The sequence below is a fragment of the Ammospiza nelsoni genome, chromosome 2 (genome assembly GCF_027579445.1).
Source record: "Ammospiza nelsoni isolate bAmmNel1 chromosome 2, bAmmNel1.pri, whole genome shotgun sequence".
Lineage (NCBI taxonomy): Eukaryota > Metazoa > Chordata > Aves > Passeriformes > Passerellidae > Ammospiza > Ammospiza nelsoni.
In genome coordinates, this window is record NC_080634.1 from 47,835,066 (window position 1) to 47,860,573 (window position 25,508).

Consider the following 25,508-nt stretch of genomic DNA (forward strand, 5'->3'; position numbering starts at 1 on the left):
AACTCAAATGGATAGCACACTACAAAAACTGCCACATACACTTTCCCAGTTTCTTTCATCTGAACCTGGATGGCTGTTCTTATGTTTTTGTAAGAAAAGAATCACTTCTCAACCATGAAATGAGAAATATGAGGGAGCAGTTAGCAGAGCACAAACTACAAAACCTCGAGCTATGTGAGTCACTTTCTTAAAATTGATTTTAAAAATGTCTTACAGAGAATATCAGGTGATGTACTTTTCCTAAGGCAAGCAAGAATAACAGTGAAATCCATCTTTTTTAATTCCAAGTTCAGTAAATGGCTACAATGGCCACAATCTTGTACAACTAACATCAGAGGTTAGGAAAGCTTCCTCAGGAGGCTCAATCATACAGTACTAAATTCCAAATGAAAAAAATATGTCTGAGGGTAACAGAGGAAATAATACTACTTGCACAAGTTAAGACATTTCAGACAACGGCAAGTTTCACTAATAATCAGAATAAAGTTTCTATATTAAATGAAAGACTAAATATTATGTGATTTTCCACAACAAATAAAGGTAGGGCCTCTGTGTATTTGACGTCTCCAAGCTACTTACTGAGATTTAATGATATTTTCCACCTCTCCAGTTGTGCTTACACTTTTGCAAGTCTGGAAGTGCCTGAAAGGGACTGTTTTTACGTATACATATTTTCTGTTAAGATTGTTTTCATGTCTGTATTCATTACCCTCTCTATAAATCTGTTTTGTGAATAGCTGGACCATTAACACTGAAATAATGACTACCTGTGGATTCCATAATCCTAAAGGCTATTATTTTCAATCAAGACAGCTAAGTTGCAAAAACCAAACCCAAAAACCACAGAGCCAGATACAGTCCAACAACACTATTAGACTGTACATCATGAACAACATTCTTACTCAACTTCTGTGGAATGCAAATACCATCTAATTGGAACAGCAAGAGCTCAAAACACTCCTAACTTTCCCCAGTGCCCATTCCTTTAATTTAGAAAATACAGTGTTAAAAGAATGTTAGAATTGCCGCGTCAATCAGTTCAAAGTTAAAGAGGCCAAATATTCAACATTAATTCAAGAGCCATGAAATCCTGCTGTGCACCTCCACCAAACTTCTTTTTAAATCCATCTAGATCCTCTTTATTTCAATTCATACCCATTGTGTCTTATCTCCATCATTCACCACTGTGAAGCATCTGGCTCTGCCCTCTTCATTACCTTCTCCTGGACATTGGAAAGATGCTATTAAGTCCTCTTGAAACTGCTTCTTCTCCAGGTTCAACAAGTGCAGACACCTCCAACTTTCCTCACTCAGCAAGTGTTTCAGCCCTCAACCACTTTCATGGCTTTCCACTGAACTCAGACCAGTTTGTCAATACTTTTCTTGCACTTGGGAGTCTAAGACTGGAAGTATTTGGACTACGTATGTCTAAGAAATGCCAAGGCCAAATGCCTTTTTCTTCCCTCAATATACTATTATACAACCCAGTTTAGACAGCAAAATTATTCCTTCTGTAAGCTGTCATAAAAATTAGAAACCTCTTTTGATGCAGGAACACACAGTTCACAATGCCACTTACATCCTGAATCAAAGAACCACTAATCATAACTGTAATACACTCACATTAAACCTGTTTGGAATAAAATTTGTTACAAATTTCACCAAAGTAAGCTACATAAAAATGAAGAGGCAGTTTAAAAGAATTGCCTCAAAGTGTAAATGCTTGCACGTGAGAGGGATCTTCCATCAAAACCACCAATATGGTTAAACATACACCACTTATTAAAAACAAGCAAGCAAGAATAACAAAAAAAGCCCTTGCAAAAACCAGCTTGATTAAAACCAACATTGCAGAATATTATTTTAGGTAGAAAAGCATCTTTTTAAAAACAGATGTTGCTCCTTAACAATGAGAACAGGAGGGGGGAGGATATAAACAAACTGGTTAACTAGAAATTGTAAAAAAGGAAAGCAAAGTAAGTTTTAAAACCAACTTTCTAATAACCTTCTCAATTCACATTAAAACCAACTGTTTCAAGAACAAGCACAAAGATAAGAAAGAATCAGTAAAGCAAACATGAAATCGACACATGAAAGGAGAGCTCAAACAAAAACACTAAAAAAACTACATTGATCTTTTTTCTCCCTGATTCTCACAATAGAAGAGCAGATGGAATTTGCCACAACAATCTTTCTCCAGAGGGCTAGAAGAGAGACAGCCTTTTATGCAATCTGCATAAGTTAATCTAGATAAAACCATTAACAAGTTATCAAGATCAGACAGTATTCACCCATAATTTCCAGACAAAGTAAAATATTAAACAGTTGATCTAATGACTGTGGTGTGAAATTTATTTCCTAAAAATGCTCTATAAGACTGCAATGATACTCAAATGGCCTACCATTTAAATAAAAAAATTAGTTTTCTGGGAGCAGCAAGGGAAGTTTGGTATAGGTAAGCCAGGCCTGCACCAAATAAAACAATTTAAACTGTAGCAAAACCAGCAAGACAAAGCATATGGATAAATAAATCCAGCAGCTTTTGTAGTGGGAAGTCATTACTACTAGTAGCAGCTGAAGAATTGATAAGCAGCTGCATGTGATTTCAGTATCAGGACATATCTCAATTTTCAAGAAGTTTGGACAAGCTATCTAACATAAAGTAAGAAACCTCCCAAACAAACTGTGCTAACACAAGACAAAAGGGAAGATCCTAACAGAACTAAATAACTGGTTAAAACAATTGCAAGCAAGAGTGAAAATAAAGCATTTTCCATATGAGAGATTTTGCCAGCAGAGCTCCTAGAGCCAGTGTCATTCAACATACCTGAGGTCTAGAAAGCCAGTTTAAATAAAAGTCAAAAGGCTCAGTAATTATTCAAAATTATTTGGCATGACCAAAACCAAATCTGATCAAAAGGTATAAATGACTGTAGGATAAAATTTCATGTAAGTGAAAAAGAAAGCACATGGAAAAACAAATTACATGTGATCATAAAATAGAATGATAGAATCATTGGCTGGTAAAGACCTCCAAGACCCTCAAGTCCAACCTTCCACCAATTACCACTGTGCCCACTAAACCAACCATTTAATGAAGTGCCACTTCTACTTGTTTTTTGAACACTTCCAGGGACAGTGACTTCACTACTTCCCTGGACAGCCTCTCCAGTGCTTAACCAATCTTTCCATGAATAAATTTGTCCTAATATAAAACCTGAACTTTTCTTGCTGCAACTTGAGGCCATTTCCCCTTGTTCTATCTATCATTTGTTATGTGGAAGAAGACCTCCAAGAACGACAAAACTGTAGAATGTTTCTTTTCAAGTTACTGACAAGAAAGTTTAACACACAACAGGGGACTGTTAAGCAGGGCTATTTTCTAATACAGATAACCTGAAAAAAGTAATTAGAATACCGATATTTAATAAAGATATACAAGGAAAAATTACAATTCTAATGAAAGCATCAGCAGGCAGCCAAGTAACTACAGGAAATTAGGTGTATTTTCACACTTCAGCTCAAAGTGAAGACTTTCACACTTTCTACTGCAGATATATTAATACATCTGAAAAACAGTTTTTGCAGCTGGTATGTCAATATCTTTATTGCTACACAGCAAGGTACCAGTCTCTTGCAAAGGCAGACTTCTAGTAAATAGTTGTCAGCAAGTCCATGCGTGACTGAAGTCAAATTACAAATAGTAAAGGAACGGGTTTTTGAACTTAATGCCAGCTGAATATCATGTATCTAATCCATGAAAGAATTACAGACCTTAAGTCTGCTATTATTTTACTATCCATACCACTTACCTTTCAGTCTGCTCCACAGCTTTATTTAAACTTACTAATCAATGATACTTACCATTGGTACCTTACCACTAACAGTTTCTACATTTATACAACAGGAAATATATATTTTATATAAAAATATTTTATATTTTTAATTATCTATGTATAGTATTACATCTGCAAAATTTATAAATACCTAACAATGTTGCTAGTAAAATTAAATATGCCTTTAAGTAACAAGCAATTTGGTTAAGTCCCCTGAAATCTCCACATCTAACTTTAACATTAACTTATCAAATGGAGGTCTTTCTTGTCAATAAGAAAAGATTTGAATGAGGAGAACTGCTTCCTAAGAGAAAAACAAAGAAAAGCCACTACATTAAAAAAAACCACATTAGAAGAAACCCAACTGACACAACACTCAAACACTAACACATCCTCCACTTAAATTCCAGAACACAAGTACAACTGTAATTTTCTACGCTCATCATAAGAAAGATCTTGCCCAAGATCTCTGTTCCCCAAGCACACACAACACAATATGACAGATCAATGCTTCTGCTTCTTTTCTGGAATGACACACCACACCAATTTTGGCCATCTTTCTGACAGACCAGTAAAAGCACTGCAATTTTACTCACAGTTAAAATAAAAGCACCTATATGTTAATCTTTTATTTAAATTACCTAAGTTACTAACTGCTTAAGAAAACAATCTACACAGTTATTGAAAGGTACTGAAAGAGCCATGTGCTACAATGAAAACTCATCTTTTCATAAATGAATTATTACAAAGAAAATAGTTTCTTGTCTTCTAACACAGTAAGAGCACAGATATTTATTACAAAGCACTTCACAAATTCCAGTTAAATTCACTGATTGTTGCTAGGAGAGTGAAGCAGAACAAATGATTGTAAAAACAACATAGGTCTGAGGATTTTTAAATACATACATGCACAGTAAGTACCACTACACTTTGATGCATAATTTTGGAGGGGATGTCAGGAAAATCTGCAATTATTAGTGAATTCATGTGAAAAACTAGGAAACAGAATTTGACAGTCTGGTCTAAAAAGTGAATCAATTACTAAGATGAAAACCCAGATCAAGAAGAACGAAAACTGCTGTGTTAATCCTTCTTGGGCATCACATTACTCACAAATTCCACATTCTGTATATTTAAATATGGATTTAGGGTAAAGAATGATCACAGGCAGAAGATCTGACACAGAAGATTAATGATAAGTAAGGAAGACTATGTGAATGGTCTGTGAATGGCCCAGCATAACACAGGATTAGCATGTTAGAGAACAGTATCTTCTCTCACAACTGCTACATGCCATCACATCACATAACAATGCTAATAAAATGTTAGTCATCATCAAGCCTTATCCTTTTTAAGATGCAGGCATCAAGTACGGACACATACATGGATGCAGTAATTCAAGAAAAGCAAGAAGTTTTATTTTATTCCTGAAGTAAAACCACACATGATATAGTAAAAACTCACCCTTTTTTTAGAAGCAAGACAGTATTTAAAAGATTTTAAAAAAAAACTTGTAATTTAATACATTTATATATAGAAACTAAAAATATTCTACATATGAAGCAACTTCAAATGATCGATACATCTTTAGGGCTGGGAAAGAGGGGTCCCAAACAAATATTCAAGACCCTGCCATACCCGATATTATTCACACCCCATACCCAAAGCACCTCATTCAGACAGGCAGCACAGAAGTCACTTCTCTGGTGAAACACCAGCGTGTGACAGCTCCTAGCACACAATGCTGGCCATCATTGGATCATAGTTTTGAATCTTCTCTGCTTAGAAAGTATAGAAAGGAAGGTAATTAGCTGGGCTGAGCAATAACCAGAGCAATTTACTGATAAAACACAGATTCTTATGGTTTCTACCTGGGCTTTAGGTAATATAGTAATTTTGATTACACTCTGAATGTATGATAGCATCTGAAAGTATTATTTAAATAAAGCACTGCCTAGTTCTTTCACTGTAGTGTTGCTGTCTGACATCTCTTAACTTCATAGGTCACACGTCAATTTAGCAACCACATAGTAAATTAATTTTTCTTCAAGTAACCTTCAATCAAGTTTTTCTAAGCTATTATTTTTTTCACTTCAAAGATCAGAAGCTTTGGGATGCCACTCCCACATCAGCTAGCAATGTCCATTTCTAACAATGATTTGGAAGACCTGAAGGGAACTTCCTAAAAACAATTATGGATTTAGGAGGAATACCAAACAACAAGTTCAGTACAATGAGCATTCTTATAACATGTGTTGTACTTCTAGTTTTTCTCAGATATTGACGTTATCAACTTAGTTCACTGGAACATCAATGAAGTGTGCCAACCAAGAGGCAACCATGAAATATGTTGTGTCTCAGTTAAAAAACTTTTTTTCACACTAGAGGAACTGGTTTTGGCACAAAACTGAACTCAAAAGCCCATATCTCTCCCCTTCCTCTTCTCTCCACCAGTACACGCTATAAAGTATTTATTTCTTATAAAACCAAGCAAATCTAATAAAAATAAAATGAAATTTCAGATGTTTTAAAATAAGTAATACCAAATGAGATTTTTTGAGGTCTAGTGTGTCTGCTTAGTTAATCCAGGATTGATTTCAATTAAGAGGCAAGTCTAATGGAGCCTACAAAGACATTACAGCAATTTTTTCCTTATCCTGTTCATAAAATAAAATCAATTTAGCATTTTAATCAGAGAAAACCTTTAAAGAAGCCTTTAACAGTTGATACTAGGGAATGCAATTTCCAGTCCTTGAAATTTCACTCATCTTTCTAAATCTGTCAATTACCCCCATAGCTAATGTTACATCTAAATATTAATTTCTTGAAAGAAAATGGCCTCAAGCTAGTCAGTAAAGCTTCTACTGAGGGAAGTCCAAGTTATCTTTAAACTCAGCAGTTTGAAAGCCCTAATGAATTATAGAAGGCAACTAAACAGAATGTATGTAATTACTTACAGTATTAAAAAATAACATTCCAAATTATATTTTGTGTGTCTTTTCATTACTTACATTTAATATTTTGCACCTATCTGCTAAGACACGTGCTCACTATTCATTGTAACATAAAAGAAGTTTGCAGTTTAGGGATCTGTATATTTTACTATGTAAATCACATGATGCTCCATTCTGGTTGGTACAGTATTATCTGTACAAATTAAGTGGAAGAATTTCTAAAAAGTTGATTGCTTTACTGAGTTGTGTATGGACACCCTGAAGCATATATTTTGGCTCTTTAAGCTACACTACTTACTGCAGAAAGAAAATTATTCCACTGTCTCAAACTCATTTTTCACAGATATTTTTTAGTTTCAAAACAGGATACAGATCTCCATTCCTCCTCAAACAGATGCTTGTGTAATTCAAAATGCACCAAGAGAGACTGGAAGTTCAAAGTGGGAATTAGGGGGCTGAGATTACTCTTTAGAAGGAAGAGGTAGATGACATAAAAGCAAACTGAAGAAAGAATCAGAAAATTCTTACCTGGGAAGACTTAATCCCAGAATAAGCTCAGTTGGAAGGGACCCTCAAGACTCATCATCTCCAGCTCCTGGCCCTGCACAGCACCATCCCCAGGAGTCACACCATGTGCCTGAGAGTGTTGTCCAACAGTGGGTCAGAAGTACCAGCGGGCCAATTTCCCGCGCTACTCTACACAAGAGCATCAACATAAGATGTGGATATTTATTTTCTTATCTTTATTTTGATGGGATTTTGAATGAACAGATAACAGAGTTGAGAAAGAGATGATAAGCTACTTCTCAGTGTTACAAATTTTTTGTTTTAATAAACACTACTGCCTTCGGTTCAGCTCCATAATAATTTCTCTTTAGACACCCAACACACTAAATGCTTGGGGAAAGCTCAGTAAAATTTACTTTAAAAGGACAGCTACACAGCTTAGACAAAGCAGTTCAATCACAATTTTAAGAAATGCCTCTTTTTAGAATCAGAGAAATTTGCCAAAAATGAAACACAACTCTGCTGTTGGCACAACAGACTATCTATTCTAAGGCCTATTTGATACCATTCCACACTACTATTGCTCAATTACATCTAGTTGTTCTTAAAGACTCTTTGTCTTCTCAAGTGCTTATGGCTCCCTATATTTAACACAGATGATCTTAATGCCAGTTCTAAATGTGTGAAACATGAACAGGGTTGGACAAGGGCTCTAACCAAGAAACACAGTGCTCTTCAAATATTCTATCTAAAAGAAGTCTCTCCAGTGTGAGGATGAGGAGCTATAAAGATCACCAGGGTATAAGCTGGCAGCAGCTGTGAATGACTATTTAGGTCCCACGCAGAAATAGCTTCGTTCAGAACCACAGAGAATGTTAAATGACAGCATCAAATTAAACACAAGTTTTTTGAACCTTGGCTTCTTTTTAAGAAAGGCTGTGGGAGTGGAGGAGGACAGACAGCAGTGTACCATGCTCCCAGGGCTAGAGAAGGAAAGTGCCATCCCTTCCTTTATACTTTCCACTGTCCAGCATTTCTAGTTCTTTGCATCCACAATTATAAACAATATTATGTAGCACTCAAAGTAGGAGGATTTTCTAAGAAGGCAGGAGAGGTGAAAGGCAGATCAGTTTAATTTAAGAAGCTTAACTTATTAGAGTGCATCTTTGAATAAGGATTAATTGCTATGAACACATAAGAAAAACAAGTTGTTTTTAAAATAGATTTTAGTCACTAAGCTTTTAAAAAGTGAATATAAATACTCATGCTAGAAATGCAGGTCACTTTATATTTTCAAGGCATGGCACCTCAACAAAGTGTAGGCCACAGTTACCTTGGGCATAACGATATATTTCAATAAGCCAGCTTGACACAAAATATTTATCTGAAAGGTCTTGTTACAAAAGAACTTTCCAATAACAATGAAAAGTAATCACAGCTGCTAGCATGAAAAGTTGAAATTAAAACCAATAACATTATATATATTTCTATTTTGTAAGATGCTTTCATAATATACCTTTTTTATAAAGAAGTTGCACACAATCATACATACTAAGTCTATACTTTCAGGCTCTCTCTGGTCATTCCATAAAACAATTGGCCAAATAATCCCCATAGTCAGACAACCTTGGAGGAATTAACTTCACTAAATGGTGTATGCTTGTCATAGGAGATCTGAGCACAGGAAGGAGACAGAGGCCAACTCTGCAAACATTTCTGAGTGTCTTTAAAGTTTACACTTTAGGGGACACAACACAAAGTTTTTTGGCTAATTCATCTTGCTTTTAACTGGCCAAGAAAATGGGAAAAGGTGGAAAACTAGGTTGGTGAAGAAAATGGGAATGATATGTCCCAAAGGTTGGAGCATGCAAACTCCCATTGTGGACACTTTTGGGGTGTGAGTTTTACTATGGTGCTTCATTACTTGTTAAAATATACAGGTGCCTTGCATGGATGGATAATGCCTTTTTCCTTCTGTTCTACCTCTTTGTGTTCAGAAAAACGCATCACACATGTATGACGTAAAGTAAATTGGCAACATGACAGAAAGGTTAAAAGGTAATCCCACCACCACTTAATTTTACAACTAACCCAAACAGCACTTATAAAACATTGATTGAAAAGCCGTCTTCTTAAGAGGACTTGCTTACAACCAGAAACTGAGACCAGAGACAACATCCAACACCCCACTGAAAGTAACAGCAACATGAAAAATGGTGCCTGCACAGGAGATTCCAATAGGGCTCTCCAGCCATGTCCAAGCGTTTGGACGACAAGCAGTGCCCTGAACTGAAGAAGTGACTACAACAAGCTGCACTGGTACTGGAATTACCTCCACTGAGTGCCTGGCCCCTGGCAGAGTGGGCCATGGGGAAGATGGATTACACAGAGGGCTCAGCACACTCAGGGATTGTGCTTAAAGCCCCGGAATGCGCCTCAGCAGAATGCCGGTGTCCAGCACCACTGGCTGGAATCCACGCAGATCCATTACCTTCCCTTTATACAACAGCTTACCACATGCCTCTCTGACACCAGAGATATGCCTTTCCTCCTCCTCTTTATTTTTACTTTAGTATCTTTAACACAACTGAGATGCATACTTTAGGCTGTACCACAAAGGAGGATTTTAAGCCCATTTAGCACTTGGTAAATTATTGTGCTATTTTCCCGATGCTAATCTAATACTGTTTTAAAAATACCAAATTAAACTAACAATACAGTTCACACAGATGCTTACATGAGTTACACTGAGTTATCTGTACTTTGAATATCAAATTATCTGCATAAGAATCCTCTAAATGCCCCTGAAAACAATTCTTTTTGACTTTTTGATTGTCTCAGGAAAAAAATAGTCCTTCCCAAGAAGTTCTTAGTAAACAGGGGATAGGGACAAGATAATGATACATTTCCTTTCAAAACTGATTTACTTTTTCTTCAGTTGTGGGTATTGCTGTACCCAGTTGTACCCAAATCTGGTTGAGAAATGGCGTACCTTTGAAATTCCACGTCTCTCTTTTACTATGGCCCCCAAAGAATCATATTTCTATCCCAGAATAACACTACCACAAGAACCTAAACATTTTTACTTGCGGAAAAAATAGACAACTCTCCAGAAAGCGTATTTTTTGGGTTTTTTTTAAATAAATCAGCACACACAATAAGTTGCTTGATAACACGTTTACCTGATCTGAAAGATGCAGACTGAATTTTGTGTTTTGCTGTATCTAGATCATGAATTTGAGACTAAACAGCTAATATCACAACTTTCAGACTCTCCTTATTCTGAAAAATTACTTCTCCTCTCGATTTCCGTTGTATGCAGTAGAAATCTTCCTAATATTGTCAAAACAACTGTATTCCTACTTTGTAGACTACAACCACCTGTTTTGTTTTTCAATGGGAAAAAAACTAATTGCCCATTCTGCAGCAAACTTACTACTACAGAAGAGTGAGGCTTCCTGTACAGAAATGCAGATGCCCAAGACTTACTAGCACAGTTATCATTATGCTGAGGTGCAGCCTTGCTGCTTTTAAAAAGGCCACTAAAACTGCACGCCGAGCCTGGCATTATGAACACAGTTGTTCACTCCTATGCTACTAAGGGGAAGAATTAGGGAAAAAACTAATTGCAACACTACACTCCCACACCACCACAAAAAAAAAAAAAAAAAAAAAAAAAAAAAAAAAAAAAAAACCCAACAAAACAAAACAAGGGGGAGCTTTTATTCTGAGAGCAAAATCTCAATTCATAGATTCATAGCTCAGGTATCATATGTTTTGCTGCAGTACAGGAGAATCCCCTTATTAACAATTATTTCAACATACAAGACACTACAAAACCAACTGACATAAAGACAATCTAAGTTTATATATCTAAACTATTTCCATGTAACAAAAAATCCCTCTCACTTTTTTTTTCAAACTTAAGATTTTCTCAAGCTGCTTCTGCACGGGAAGCGATCCTCTCCCCCTTTCTCTCTGAAGGTCACAAGCCCTAAGCAAATCAAGAAAATAAGTAACATGGAGCAAACCCATACATACTATTAGGAAAGGAGCAGGATATTCAATGGATAGCCAGCTAGGACTTCTACAGGATTACAGCAGTTGTCAATTTTTACAGACTTTCTTCCATTACTACAGACTTGTTCTTCACAATTAAGAAGTGCACCTTGGCACTTCAGTGAAGTTTCTCCCCTTGTGATGAAACAAATGCCACCAAAGAACTCATCAAGGCTCTTCCTACACTTGACTCTAAAGTCTAAACACTGATGTAAAGTGTATTTATACACCCATACTTCCATTTAGTTTCATCATGAATACCAGAAAGCTTTGATATCAATGCAGTGTTAAAGGGCATCATTAAAGCAGCCCCATGGAGAAGGACTTGAGATATGGTTGATGAAAAACTAAACATGAGCTGTCAATGTGCATCCCAAGAAGCCAACTGCATCCTGCACCCAAAGCAGCATGGCCAGAAGGATAAGGGAGGGGAGTCTGCCCCTCAGCTCTGCTCAGACCAGCACAGTTCTGGTGTCCCCAGCATAGGAAGGACTCCATGGAATTGATGGAGTAAGTCCAGAGGAGGCCACGCAGATGACAGGAGACTGGAGCACCTGCCCTCTGAAGACAGGCTGACAAAGCTGGGGCTGTTGAGCCTGCAGAAGAGAAGCTTGTGTGGAGATCTTGTAGCAGCCTTCCAGTGTCTGAAGGGAGCATACAGGGAAGGTGGAGAGGGATTCCTTCTCAGGAACTGCAGTGATAGGACAAGGAGTAATGGGCATAGACTGAGAGAAAATTTAGGCTGGATATAAGGAAGAAATTTTTTACCGTGAGGGTAGTGAGATACTGGAACTACTTGCCCAGAGAAGCTGTGGATGCTCCATCCCTGGTAGTGTTCAAGGCCAGGCTGGATAATAAGAACTTAAGCAACTGGGTTTAGCAGGAGGTGTCCCTGTCTATGGCATGGATACCTATTTTATGAACAACAAAATTAATTATGCTATTTTATGCATTTATGGCATAAAATAATATTTTTTGAGACAACTGCAACAACACAGGGTGCTTTCCTCAGTGCCTTATCAGTTCCAAAAATACAGTAGAGAAGCCCCTAGAGAAGAAAAGATCCACTTTCTCATTCTCTGCTACCTCTACTATAAAAGTATTATATTAAATAGGAATATTGTGGGACCAATATTACAAAGGAATAAGAGAAATTTTTGCAGAACAACTGCTTTTATGAACTGCCTATAGGAGAAGTTTCAAACAGCTAAATACCTCAATATAAAGTATTCAAGTGATGCATAGGCATGCTATGCATTGTGTTGCTGTGTTACCTTCAAATTCTTATGAAAACTATTAATGGTCTCTGCTCTTTGCAAATTATGGCCTGAAGGACCAACACCCTATCCACAATAAAAAGTGCATCATTTATTGTCTCATGGCTATGTCAACATAACCTGATCCCCATCAGAAACTCATCATCTGTCTATTCAAAGTTTACCAACAGAAAACACACGTTCTGCTGCTTGGTGTGGTGATCAAAAGCTTGTGCAATCTTTCCAGTTACAGAAGCTGCTCAAATAAAGAATGTTGGGTCCAACTTTGTTTTGCCAAACACTCACAGGGACACTCAATGGGCCAGAAACATCCACAAGCAGGCAGTGATTAAATCTCCAGCTTACAATCTCCAGCTCTGACGCAGCAGCATAACAGCTTGGTTGGGACCTCCAGAATGGCAGGGAACACTGTATGCATGAAGTTTTATACACTTTGAAGAACTGCAAGCAACTTCTAAATCCACTAATAGTGGTCTAGTCAGATCAGCTGGACATTTCCAATGGCTAGAACCAGATGTATGCAACATGAATTCATCAAGGTGATATGCAGCCACACATACACACACACACACTACTGAACCCTGTGGAAGGGTCTCATTCCATCCTATTAATACCACATCCAGAGTTTAATCCCCATGCAGCCTGGCCCAGAGCCACTGTGTCTGCTTTCCATTACTCATCACCTTCTAACTCTGCATTCAAAGCCGAGCCCAGAACAGCCCAGTTTTGCTTCCTGCTGGCAGAGCAGCCTCTCACATGGAGTCTGCTGCTCCTGGAAGTCATGGAGGGAGAGTGACCTAACCCACAGGCTACAGGGGATGAAGAAGGAATAAAGATGCCCATTACTGCCACAACTACAGTCTCACAAATCCTACCCACAAAGGACTCAGCCATGTGATGACACCCAGGATAATCACTCCTTGTTTGCTCTCAATACCAGAACCCTTTGATACTGGAAGTGGTACCTCCTGCCACTGCCAGAGAGAATAAGTGTACACTGCAAGGAAAAATCCATCTGTACTGGAACACCATATAGTCCTTTAAAAGTTTTACACCAAGGAATCTGACTACGATTCCATGGTTTCTGACAATGCAACTTGATTGCATTGCTGTCATTTCAAGAAGCAGTCCTGTCAAGGGTCTCAGCACTGCAGATTATAAAGTGAGGCACCCATGAAAAACACTCAGTAAACTGTATTATCAGGGCAAGTGCATATTTTTGATAGGACTGTTAATGTAAATAATACAGTATTTATTGCTACATGATGTCTCCTCAATTAACAAATTCAACACTTCTGGTGCACCTAAATATTTAGATTTTTCTTTATTTTTTTTCATTTTTGAGGCTGAAGAGAAACAGCAACACAAATCTTAAAATTAAAGAATAACAATGCAACACCATTTGGTAATATGACACTGCCAGTTTTCCAAATTTAACAGCAGTTGGGAAAAAAGTATGTCAGCAATTTCCCAATGTAGTTTTCTGGAAGACTGAGTAAGAACATTATATACAATTGGTAAATTCAGAAAAAATACTGTGTTCTAGGCAAAGTCATTTTATACCCTTTACATTATCATTCATGATGGTTCTTCAGCTAAATTAAAATCTAAAGTTTTAATGGATTTTTTAAAATCCAGAAACAGAAGACTTTCTTTAGTTTTTGCCATTTTTGTTGTCCACATTGAGTCCTCTCCATATGTCACAGCCTAAATGCTACTTATGACTTTTTAGATCTTTAGTACTCTTATTCAAGAAATTTCCTAGCAACAGCTCAAAAAGACAAGCACAAACTTCTTTACAGAAGCGCTAACTACAGCTCTATGTGAAAAAATTGACAATTGGGTTTTTTCCCAGAAGAAGAAATACTGCAACAGTAACACACACATACAGTAACAACCAAGCTATAAAAACAAACTCCAGCTCTGATACAATACAGAAGTTGATTTAATTGGAATGGCAAATTACAATACACATTTTAACTGTGTATGCCAAAAGAGAGCATGTTTCACTATTATAAATTAATCCCAACATATTTTAAGATTTTGTTGAGAAGTTTCCATATAGGAATGTCTGGCTACATCCAGTTCAAATAAAAAGAGTTCACAGAGCTCAAAAAATTCTCACTTAAGTAAAGAAAAAATAGCAGTATGCGCTGCAGATAGTCTGGTGGAGGGTTAGAAGAAGATAATGGCAGACAAAACAAGTCAAAGTGCAGAAAAAGCATCCACACATTGCAATGTCTGTATTCTAACCTACACGTTCTCTCCTCTTTACTCTTCTGACTCTCTCCCCCAAGGAGAGAGGGAATGAGAGGCTCTGAGATGTGTAGCTGCTAAATGGGGTTAAACCACAACCAGAAAAAGTAGGAAAGCTTCGCTTAAGTGTAGATGGATCTCATCTAAGAACCACAGCAGCAAGCCTGAGTGAGCTCCAGAAGTGTTTGGACCGTGCTTTCAGGCGCATGGAGTGACTCTTGGGGACGGCCCTGTGCAGGCCCAGGAGTTGGATTTGATGATCCTTCAGAGTCCCTTTCAAGTGACTTATTCTGTGATTCTGTAAGATGAACAACTAAGTCAAGCATCAATTCTCCTCATTTGTTCTGTATTGAACAGTACAGATTTAATATTAATGCTCTGGATAAATTAATGCATTGGATAAAATCATCAAAATTGATCTGGGAAATGCTGGTTTAAATTGATGCATGTTGTGTATTGTGCTTTTCATCTTTTGGAGATTACAATGTGTATTCCTGCTGTTTCCCATCTTCAGCAGAAGCCTGTAATTGTTTGCATATTCCCAAAGACAGCAGTGTCAGCACTGTATTCCCTGATGCCTAAGACCATCATGTGTATTTTTCAGTAAAAAAGGTGCCAGATGTTTTATCCATCAGCTTTACCACATTTCCAAGTAAGTACTTTAACCCGAGGGAAAGTCATTACAGCGTAATGAGCAAGGGAAAACATTTCACTGTGACAATCACAGGCTACTTAGGCCACTGTCTCTATGCATTTAAACAATATAAAGCTATAAAGAGCCCTTTCTTAGTCTCCATGCCAAGTATAATTTTGATTTTGCATTGCCATTAAAAACACCAAATTACTAGACAAGTCCACAGTTGCTTCAAAAACAAGCCTAGAGAGGACTGGTACAGAAGCTGTACTATATTTCCAAACCAATTATTCTGTCAGCTACACTATTAAGGTTTGTTATCTTCTAATTTTCAAAGTTTTATAAAAGGAGAAGTAGATTGTCAGATAATGTGGTCAATACGTAACCATTAAGAATTTTCTCTACTGAAAAATAAAGTTCATTTTGGCAAATTTGTGAGATCATAAAATATAATTACCATGTCCATTTCACCACAGTGAGCAATACAACATGACAGAACATCGTGCTTTTCTCCTTGGAAAGATCTCACATCACCAAGCCCATGCAGTCAAGTTCAAAGCCCAGCCTGATCTGGCAGCACTCAGACCTCTGCCCCTTACAGGGCCTCCAGAAGAAGCTTTTGGTAAAACTTCAGGCAGATTTTGTCCTTTAAATGCTGAGCCTATCTGGCCATTTAAACTAGAAACCTTCAAAATAAATCACATCATTTCTCCATTAGCACATTCTTATGTTTATTTTTTATTATTGTAGTCACACAGTCTGTATTTTTAGTATATTTTATACATATGCATACCCTTACTAATATATATAAAGTTACATTACATATACATAGCTTTATACTCAGCTCAGTATATATTGCTTTATTACTACAGCATTATTTCTTAATAGATCATTGTAATGGCAGTATTGCCATTAAAAGGCATTATCAAAGAAAATGCCTACTTTAAAAAAAAAAGATTTTAAAGTATTTGGAAACACCAATTTTCTTAATTTCATGTAACTTTTCTATCTGTGCTAGAGTTTGTGCAGTTTTTGGAGAGAGATGAAGGAGTTTCTCTGATGATTTGGCAAAGAAGCAGGGAAAGTATCAGTACCTATAATATTTATTAACTACATCTGCTGTAAGTGCTTTTCATAGACTCCACGAGTGCAAGACAGTCATTCTTGAAATTTCCCCCACCCTGAAGGGGACACAAACCTTGAGGAACTACTTGAAATGACGTCTGGTGCTTGAAGCTGACGAGACTCCCTTCTCCTGTCTTTCAGCTGTATGTGTAATAAAAAGCTCAGTGAGTAGCAGCAAGGAGCTATAGCCTACTACACATGTTCTGAATGAGCATTTCACATACATTTATCTTGGATGATTATTTAAACTAGATTCTGAGTTATTTGTTCTTTCTGGCTAGATTATATTTCCAAAATGCTGAGCTACTTGCCAGGAATAACCATATTCAGTCAGCCACAATGTTACCCAAAAGTCTACAAGTAAGTGCAATAAGAGCTCTCATGCTAACCCAGCAAATGCATTTGGAAAACAGTACAAAACAGCAGCAATGGGAAAACAGTTGCTACTGCTTGCACAGAACACAGCATGTCTTACCAAAAAAAGAAAAAAAGGGAATTATCAATAAGCTCAAAGTTTCTAGCAAAAAAAAAGGCAAACAGAGCTTCCATCTAAGAACCAAATAAAAAAGAAACTTTGTAGTATCTATGTTGAAACCATCTACTGTATTTACTGGAGAAAAAGTCTTGTATCACCAGTAAATAAATGCTAGTTTCTTCTTGAGATTCTTTGTTAAAAATCAAAATTTTATTTTGTGCAATTCTTTCTAATCAATCTATTTTTTTGTTTTTAGGCAAGCTATTTTCTTATCTGTTTATGTTTGTCCATTAACATAAACAGTCAAAAATTCTCAAGCACTAACCTTTTACTACATTAGCTAAAAGCACAAAACCATGCAGCTTAACTCACCCCATCTGTCCACATGTATCAAAGTGCCTAGAAGGAATGTTAGTTAGATTTTATTTAATCACTGAAGTCACATAGCATGTGAATTCAAGGAAAAGGTGACAGATCAGATGAAAGACAATTAAAATTTAACCTTGACCTCTAAGATTACATTTTACATCATGTTGCTTTAGTATCGATGAAGACACCTGCACAAAGAATCTCTGTGCACAAAGAGAAGGGAATAAATGTAAATATTTTCAAAGCCAGAAACTTAACTATATATATATTTCACATAAAAAAACTGAAAAGGATACCATATATTTAAAGTTGTAAAACAAATGCACATAAGTAATATTTCAGGGTATAATTAATTATAACATCATGTTCCTAGAGATTCCACACTCTCTATACCACATTCTATTTTAGGCACATAACATGACAATGTTATGTCACTAATGCTGAGAATGATGTTTGTGATATATTTAATATCCCAGTTATTGATTTAGACTACTTGATGGACACCTGATACCTACAGTATTTCCATAACACAGTGAAACACAGAATAAAACAAGAGGTAGCTAAGGTTACCCTCATTGGCTGCACAAAGGAACAGTTTCAGAAATCCTGAAGCATATTTAAGGAAAATAAAAAAGATTGGGATAGGCTTAGCTAGCAATCTAATTGCGTATTTATCAATGCTGAAAAAAGGTTTTGAGCACACACTATTTTCAGAATATTTTGAGACCAGTATCCAAAACTCACTCATTGAAGATGAATTTGGAGGCAAGAATGTTACAAGCCATTTAAACTCAGAACCAAAACACTTTAGTACTTCATCTACATCAAGATGCACAGTAGAAAGAAAAAAAAATAATAGGAATATATTCGCATTAAATACCTGAGTTAGAAGGCAGATGCATAAATTATGTTAAACTGCCTCTTTCATAGCCATAGACTACAGGTATCTGAAGAGTTTAATAAAAAAATGACTACCCATTTCCTGTTCAGGAACAGACAGTATGGAATGCATTTACCTACTGAGTGCCTTGTCATGATTTATGACAACTTTTTCTTTAGTAATATTTATTGAGATAGTAAATATAGCAGCAAAGATACAGTGGAAAATAAACCATGAGGCTGGCAGAGGGATGGATGCTACCACATGCCAGCAAGAGCACTGCCTGCAGCTCGCCACAGCTGAATAAGGAGCCTCTCCAGTGCTGGGCAGGCACTGCTGGAAAGGAACACTGGGGGTTCAAAGCACCTTGAATCCAACTGGAGCCTCCTCCACAGGCTGCAAGTCTTGCACAACCTTCATCGGGAAGATTTAAAGGCACCCTCTTGTAGATGGTTCAAGGACACAACCTGCAGATGCAGTAAGAAAATCTTTCCAGCCATGCTGTATTTGTTTATACGCTATTTGTTTTACCTCTCCACAGTGGCAGAAATCTGAGGCTGTGCAGGGAACCACTGCCTGGCTGTGTGCTGTGTACTGCCACTCAGAAAAGCATAACACAGCAAGGACAACAACAACCAGCAGAAGGTAAGACACAAAAAAACAGAAGGACAACATTTTGAGGAAGCTGTCCCTTCCTTTAAGGAAGCTGTAAAGCAGGAGATTTAAAAACCCAAATAAATAAGCAAATAATCTTTGCTTAAAGATGCTCCAACCCATAGAGGTAATGGTAATTTTCATTATTTCTACAAGGCATTGTTTTACTACATAGATTTGAAGAATTACTAACGTAAACATGTGGTCAGGTTCACACAAACTGAATTCCACTGTGAGGCTTCTCTGAGGCCTGCGAGCCATCAGTGAGCAGCTTGCTTGATGTGGATTACAAACACTGGCATTAAGTTTCAAAAGCATGTTAAAATTATGATGCAGACTCATTTTACACATGCTTAATTTTACTTAGTAAGCACCCCAGTAATCATCTCTGTGCATCTGCATTCTCCATTAAATTCTAATAGAATAAAGACTTGAAGATAAACATTTCAAAATATTACTTAGGAGAAAAGAACCTGTCCTGGGATTTTTGTTCCAACAGAAGGAGGCATGACAAAGTAAACACAAGAATCTTCTTGCACGTTTCTCAGATTAGACTGTACATATCCCTTCTGGTTTTATATTAGAACCACATTCCCCTCTCCAGGCGATTCTATACATCAATACAAATCCTTATGCTATTTTATCCCAGATTCTATATTTATCAAGACACCTCATCTTAACAGTAATATTCTTTCCCCAGCATGAACCAGGCAAAGATACCCTCACAAAAACTCCCATTCTAACACGATACATCACATCTCACAATTCAAAGCACTGACGTGTGACTTTGTAGGAATCATTATTAATGTATAAGAAATATACTCTTTTTTTCTATTTGGTGAATGAATTCAAACACCACATGTATATTTTTATCTGGCAAAAAATCCTTCACATGCACTTATTATGCATAGCTTCCTAAATAACAAAGAATAAATTACAAAGAAAACAAAACAAAACAAAAAAACCCAATCAACCTAAAAATCTTAAATATAGCGAGTGCGAAAGTGTGGCCTACAAGCAGTGCAAGCATAACTTACGTCACAAAGTGATCCTGGTTACTAAGGATGTGTGAAAAACCAATTAAAATCCCAGAGCTAGGCACTTCTTCATTCCACTGCTCTGTAGAAAATAATTCATATGATTTAAACAAAATGCTGTTTTGACCTGCATGCAACTGTTTACAATTGTTTTGGAAGCACATGTAGTTTATACGTTTTTGCCAGAAGTTACCAATCAAGCAGATATACGCCAGACAGGTAACATGCTTATAGCATTTTGAAAATTTTCTATTGATCTGGGCTGGAAATTTTACCTGAGAAGAAAACCATGGATAAAATACTGGAATTTGCATGAACCAACCATGTGTCAGCACTCAATCTCTTTGGAGACACAGCACACATCTCAAACTGTCACCAAAAAACACAGGTAGGACTACAAAACTTTTTAATTTTTTTTTTAACAACTTCCAAGTCTGGGGGTCCAGAAATTTCTACTAAGCCCCTGATAAAGTTATATTTCATATATGCACTCTCCCTAGATTATCCTATGAGCTGTGGAGCTGGGTTCTGCATAGCCCTAGGATTTGTTTATATACCATTTTACCTTTCCACAGTGGCAGAACCAAGGGAGTGTCCCCTGAAAGAGCTAGTATTTGGAGAATCTTTTACAATATTCTGATTTCTTTAAAAGGTGTAAGGTAATAGCTCCAAAATAAATTTTCATGGTGGGTACACATATAGACCTGGTAAACAAATCTAAGCTCTAGTTTTAATCACTCAAAGTTTTCTACTCTCAGTTGCTCAGAATAATAGTTTTCATATCGTGACATAGAAGTTGTCACTCCCATGTGTGTGACATGGGAGTCACCACTCCCATGTAGTGTGTGGGTAGTGTGACATACAACGTTACCACTCCCATCTTTGCTTCTCCTAAGAATCACTGACACTCAAAAAATTACAAAACATTCAATGCAGTTTAAACTGAGATAATAAAATTATTGCAGTCCAAAATAAAATTGCTTCAACTAATGCATTTCAAATAAAATTAGCTTTTCAGACACTTCAAATATTTTACAAATTATCACAAATTGTTTCTTAATTGCTATAAGCACTATCTTAATATTTTCAGTATGATCAAAAACAATATAAGTATTTAAGACTTCCAAGAGACAAACTGAGTCTCCTCTGATCAGGAATAACTGAGGAAGATTGCTGATGCAAGACAGCAGTAGCAGAAAAGGTAAGATAAAGAGAATCAATTAGACCATGACCATGTAATAGAAAGCATTAACAGGAACAGACCCAAAAATTTCTGTTAGTTATGATTTCCACTTCACTTAAATATTTCATACAGCTTGACTGAGGTTGCAGCTAATGCTCCCTAAAAACCAGAGTGCTGAAACATGGTAATGTTTATCAGCAGACAAGACTTTGCACACATAAAGCTTCACATATGTGCTAGTAACAATTCTAGCTAGTCTCATTTGGCAATCAGCGACTTAGACTCAGTGCCAATTGTGACACGCTGCAGGGATCACAACTTTGCAAGGGCAAATCAAATTTTATTCTTTCTGAAGCTAGTGACCTAAACATGGCCATAAAAAACTCAGCAGGGGCAGGATATACTGCCTCTGGCAGCCTGCTGCTTCTCAGAATTTTCTTATCATTCGCAGTTTGTGTGTGTCCAAGATCAAGCCTGCAGCCCATTGGAAGGTTCCAAATTTAGCTGGAGTGGGCCATGTTAGTATTGCAAACTGCATGCTCCGAGAGAAAAAGGGCACAAGAGACAATACTCCAAGTCTGATCATGGTTACAAACCACATACCATTGTGCCGTTCCACTACTAAAAAAGAAAAACAGCCTGTATAATATCAATGCAGTGCGCAGAGCAGTGTGAACGTTTTGGACCTGGCTGTGTTGGTTAGGATACTAAAAGGAACACTTTTAGTGAATTCAACATAAATCTCCGTTCTGAGGTACACTGGTAGAACAAAAGCCATTTCCCCCACCCTTATTTTTTTCTCCTCTTGATACAAGCCAATTAGCTCATTTTATTAAAAAATGAAAATTGATCTAGTTTTTTTCTAACAGAGGCTATTATCTGGTTTGGGTATTGCCACTGTAGCTTCACAGGTAAATATCAAGTGTAGATGGAACCAACACTTGGTACTTATAAAGAAAAAGTTTCAAAAATATTGTGTTCATTTTACTATAATAATCTTTGTAGAGTTTTACAATCAACACTAAGGATTTACTCCAACATATTATTAGTTATATGTTTCTAAACAGTAGGTCAGCAAATGAAGATAGAGAATGAAAACAACTTCATAAATCATGAAAGATTACATCTGAGGTATATTACATTAAATATAGAACATTTTATTACTGGGATGTTAACCACTTAATGTACATTGCAAGAACAAGTAAGTGTTAGTGAAAATGTTGACAAAAAACCTGGGCCAAAATTTAAAAAAAAGGCCCTGAACTGAAAAGTCATTATAAACAATCCTATAAAATAGGATTAACAATAAACAGAATAAACAATCCTATTAAAATACAGTAACCAGAGACAAGTCACTACAAAATAAAACAGAAACTACTCATACAACTCACAAAAGGAAAACAGATTACCTGACCCTGAAAGACCTTTGATTCCGGAAAGACTCATACAGGATTATGCTGTGTTAGGCTGGATTTCATTTAATCTGAGCAGAAGTCAGAAGTGCCCCTAACCAATATGAGTAGGATTAAACCCATTCCAGCAGGAAGAAAGGACAGGAATTAAAAATAGCTTTAAGAAACTAGGTGCCAAAGGTATCAGTCTTTGATTTTAGGATATTCAAAAGCTTTAGAAGAAAGAATTTTAAAAAAGAGTAAGTACTAAATATACAGAACATTACCTTTGGCATGCTGTTTGCCAGCCTCACTAGAAATTGTATGTCTGAAATTTCCTGGAATAAGGAAAAACTGAAAAATGTCTGACTATCTTGACTAAGATTAGTTTCAGTGAGAAAAACAGAAAATCTAAATAGAGTTATCAACTTCAACTACTTAACCTAAACAGACAGGAAGTATTTCCAATGAAGTCTTTGTGCAAAGAAGTTACTAATGGTAACTTAGGACAAGAATGAAAATTACTCAGTGGCTCAAATTATGCTTACACCAGAGTCACACACAGACATGAAATTGGTCTTAACAACAGAACTTTTTTAACATAATGTAATGCCACTGAAAAGCATAAAATCTTATTATTTTGGTTCTTTACAGCATGGAGATCCCTTGTCACTTTGTCAGCTTTATTTTGTCAAATATTTTAAATAATTATGACCAATTTTGCAGCAATTAAACAGACAAGACTATATTACCAAAGAAAATTGGGAAGCACTGTACCATAATCCCACTGCATTCCCAAGAGCAACCAGTAAGGCTTGCTGATGATACAGAAGTATAAATGTTTCCACTACATATTCCTTTATAACAAAGATAATGAAAATAACGCTGTTTAATTTCAAATACTTGCCTTAACCTGTAATATTTCACACACCATGCTGCCAACATTCCCACTACATAACATACTACAACAGGAACAAACAGTTCAATATTGTTTGTCAGCACAAGCTCAAGCAAGGCTGGTTAAGATTAGTTACAATGAGAAGGAATACTAACAGAAAATAAGGTTATCCCCTATGAGAATGTGTAAAGAATTTTCATATCTCATGATTCCACAATCTCTGACTTGAGAAAAAGATGGCTTCAAATTATGTAATAAAGGTGACTGCTTGTTTCAACACTGTTTCACTTTGGGCTATTTTCTATCAATCAGAGGTCACAAGTAGCATCTAAAATGCTTAAAAGACTTGCAGTGTGGCTCTATCACTGTTGCTCATAGCTTTCACAATCTATTTGCAGCATTATGCTCTACATGGTAATTTCTTAGATAGTTTTAAAAAGCTCAGTACACCACCTGCAGCAATATGGAGTACAACATATATGGAGAATTAGCTTCTCCAACAATCATTTTATGGGAAAACTCAAAAGTTCAAATTTAATAAACCTTTGAAGAGTCCAGTAATTTACTATCTCCAAACCAGTTGAGTAAGTCCTGGACTGCCTCTTGAGAATCATTAAAAGTTTACTCATAGGACTGTCCATGCATTACATGGAAGCTATTCCACGAGAACACATCAGCACCAGACTGAGACCTCTTCACTCAACACTCTTTAAAAGTGATTACTTCCCACATTTAACACTTTTTATATATACCTACATACACATCTTCTTCAGCAAGAGTTCCATGTATTAATGAGATTGGTCTCAATGACAGGACTTTTAAAAATAATGCAATGCTGCTTAAAAACCTCACATAATTAAAAGTAAGAACAACAAAGAGATACATTCTCAGTAGCATATCTGTTGAGTAATGGATGCTTTCCTTGCTAGGAGATGGATATAGAACATTAAAGTTTTAACATGTGCTGTCCAAAGTTTTAACTTGTCCTGGTCCAAGGACCAGGACTACTATATAATCTATTTAGAAAAATGCTTATCTAATAAAATTTGAGTTTTCTAAGAAGATGTAGTTTAAGTATTTTCCACAATGAAGGATAAAATATTTTAAAAAATTTAAAAAGTAATTATTTGTTCTTGACTCAGAAATAAATGTTTTCAAGAATAAAGGCTGCTATTTATCTGCTTGTAGGACAGCCTGTTTAATCACTGTTAAGAGATAAGACATCAAAGCATACCAAGTGTTCAATACTTCCAAAAATTCTCAGATATAGGTAGATGAATGGCACTGCAAGCATAGACTGACCTCTTCACCCATCACACCTAAACCCTCAGGCCTACAAAGCATTTACGTCTTCCAGTTTGAAATAACAAACCAACTCTAATTGACAGTAACTTCTTATCTGGAGGAAGAAGAGGAAAAAGCTCACTGCCTCCATGAAAAGGATAAAGTTGCGAAATCGTGTACAAAGATTATTTTATAAATAATAATGATCTGTCATGAGCACCCTTCTGAGTGTCCTGACGCAGCAAGGCAAATCACATTTTCGCATCCAGGGCACACATTTTGAACATAATAAGAGGAAATAAGTCTGTGTAATGCATTTCAGACAAAGTAGAACTACAAAAGTACTACTTCCGTGAAATAGCTATACATATTTTTTTCAAGAGACAAAGCCGTGCATGACTGTCTAACAGCACCTGACATGCAGACCGGGCACCGTGGAAGTTTCCCCTGAAAGTTACCAGCAAAAGGCGGAGCTCGCTACAGGCCGTGTGTCTGTGCAAAGCACACAGGTCCATCGTTCAGCACGAGCACGTCTGTCAAGGGGAGAGGGGAAAGGCTCCGTGCTAAGGCAAAAGGCAAACCCTGCCTTCTCCGGCTGCGGACACCAGCGGAGTCCCCGCCGCTGAGGCGAGGCAGCTCCGCGTAAAGTGACCCGCTGTGATGCCAAGGGGGCCGGGACGCGCATTACC

At 36.8% G+C, this 25,508-nt stretch overlaps 1 protein-coding gene across 2 annotated transcripts in view; it reads right to left on the minus strand.

Moving 5' to 3' along the window:
• Positions 1-25,508, minus strand: part of MICU2 (mitochondrial calcium uptake 2) — a 135,876-nt gene that overhangs the window by 109,998 nt on the left and 370 nt on the right. The window contains exon 2 of one of the 2 annotated variants that reach the window (XM_059493556.1): positions 18,739-18,839. The exons of the other annotated variant lie outside the window; for it this stretch is intronic. Within the exon in view, the coding sequence (XP_059349539.1) occupies positions 18,739-18,792 (54 nt within the window). The 5' untranslated portion in view covers positions 18,793-18,839. The remainder of the gene's footprint in view (positions 1-18,738; positions 18,840-25,508) is intronic. 2 annotated transcript variants of the gene reach the window in all.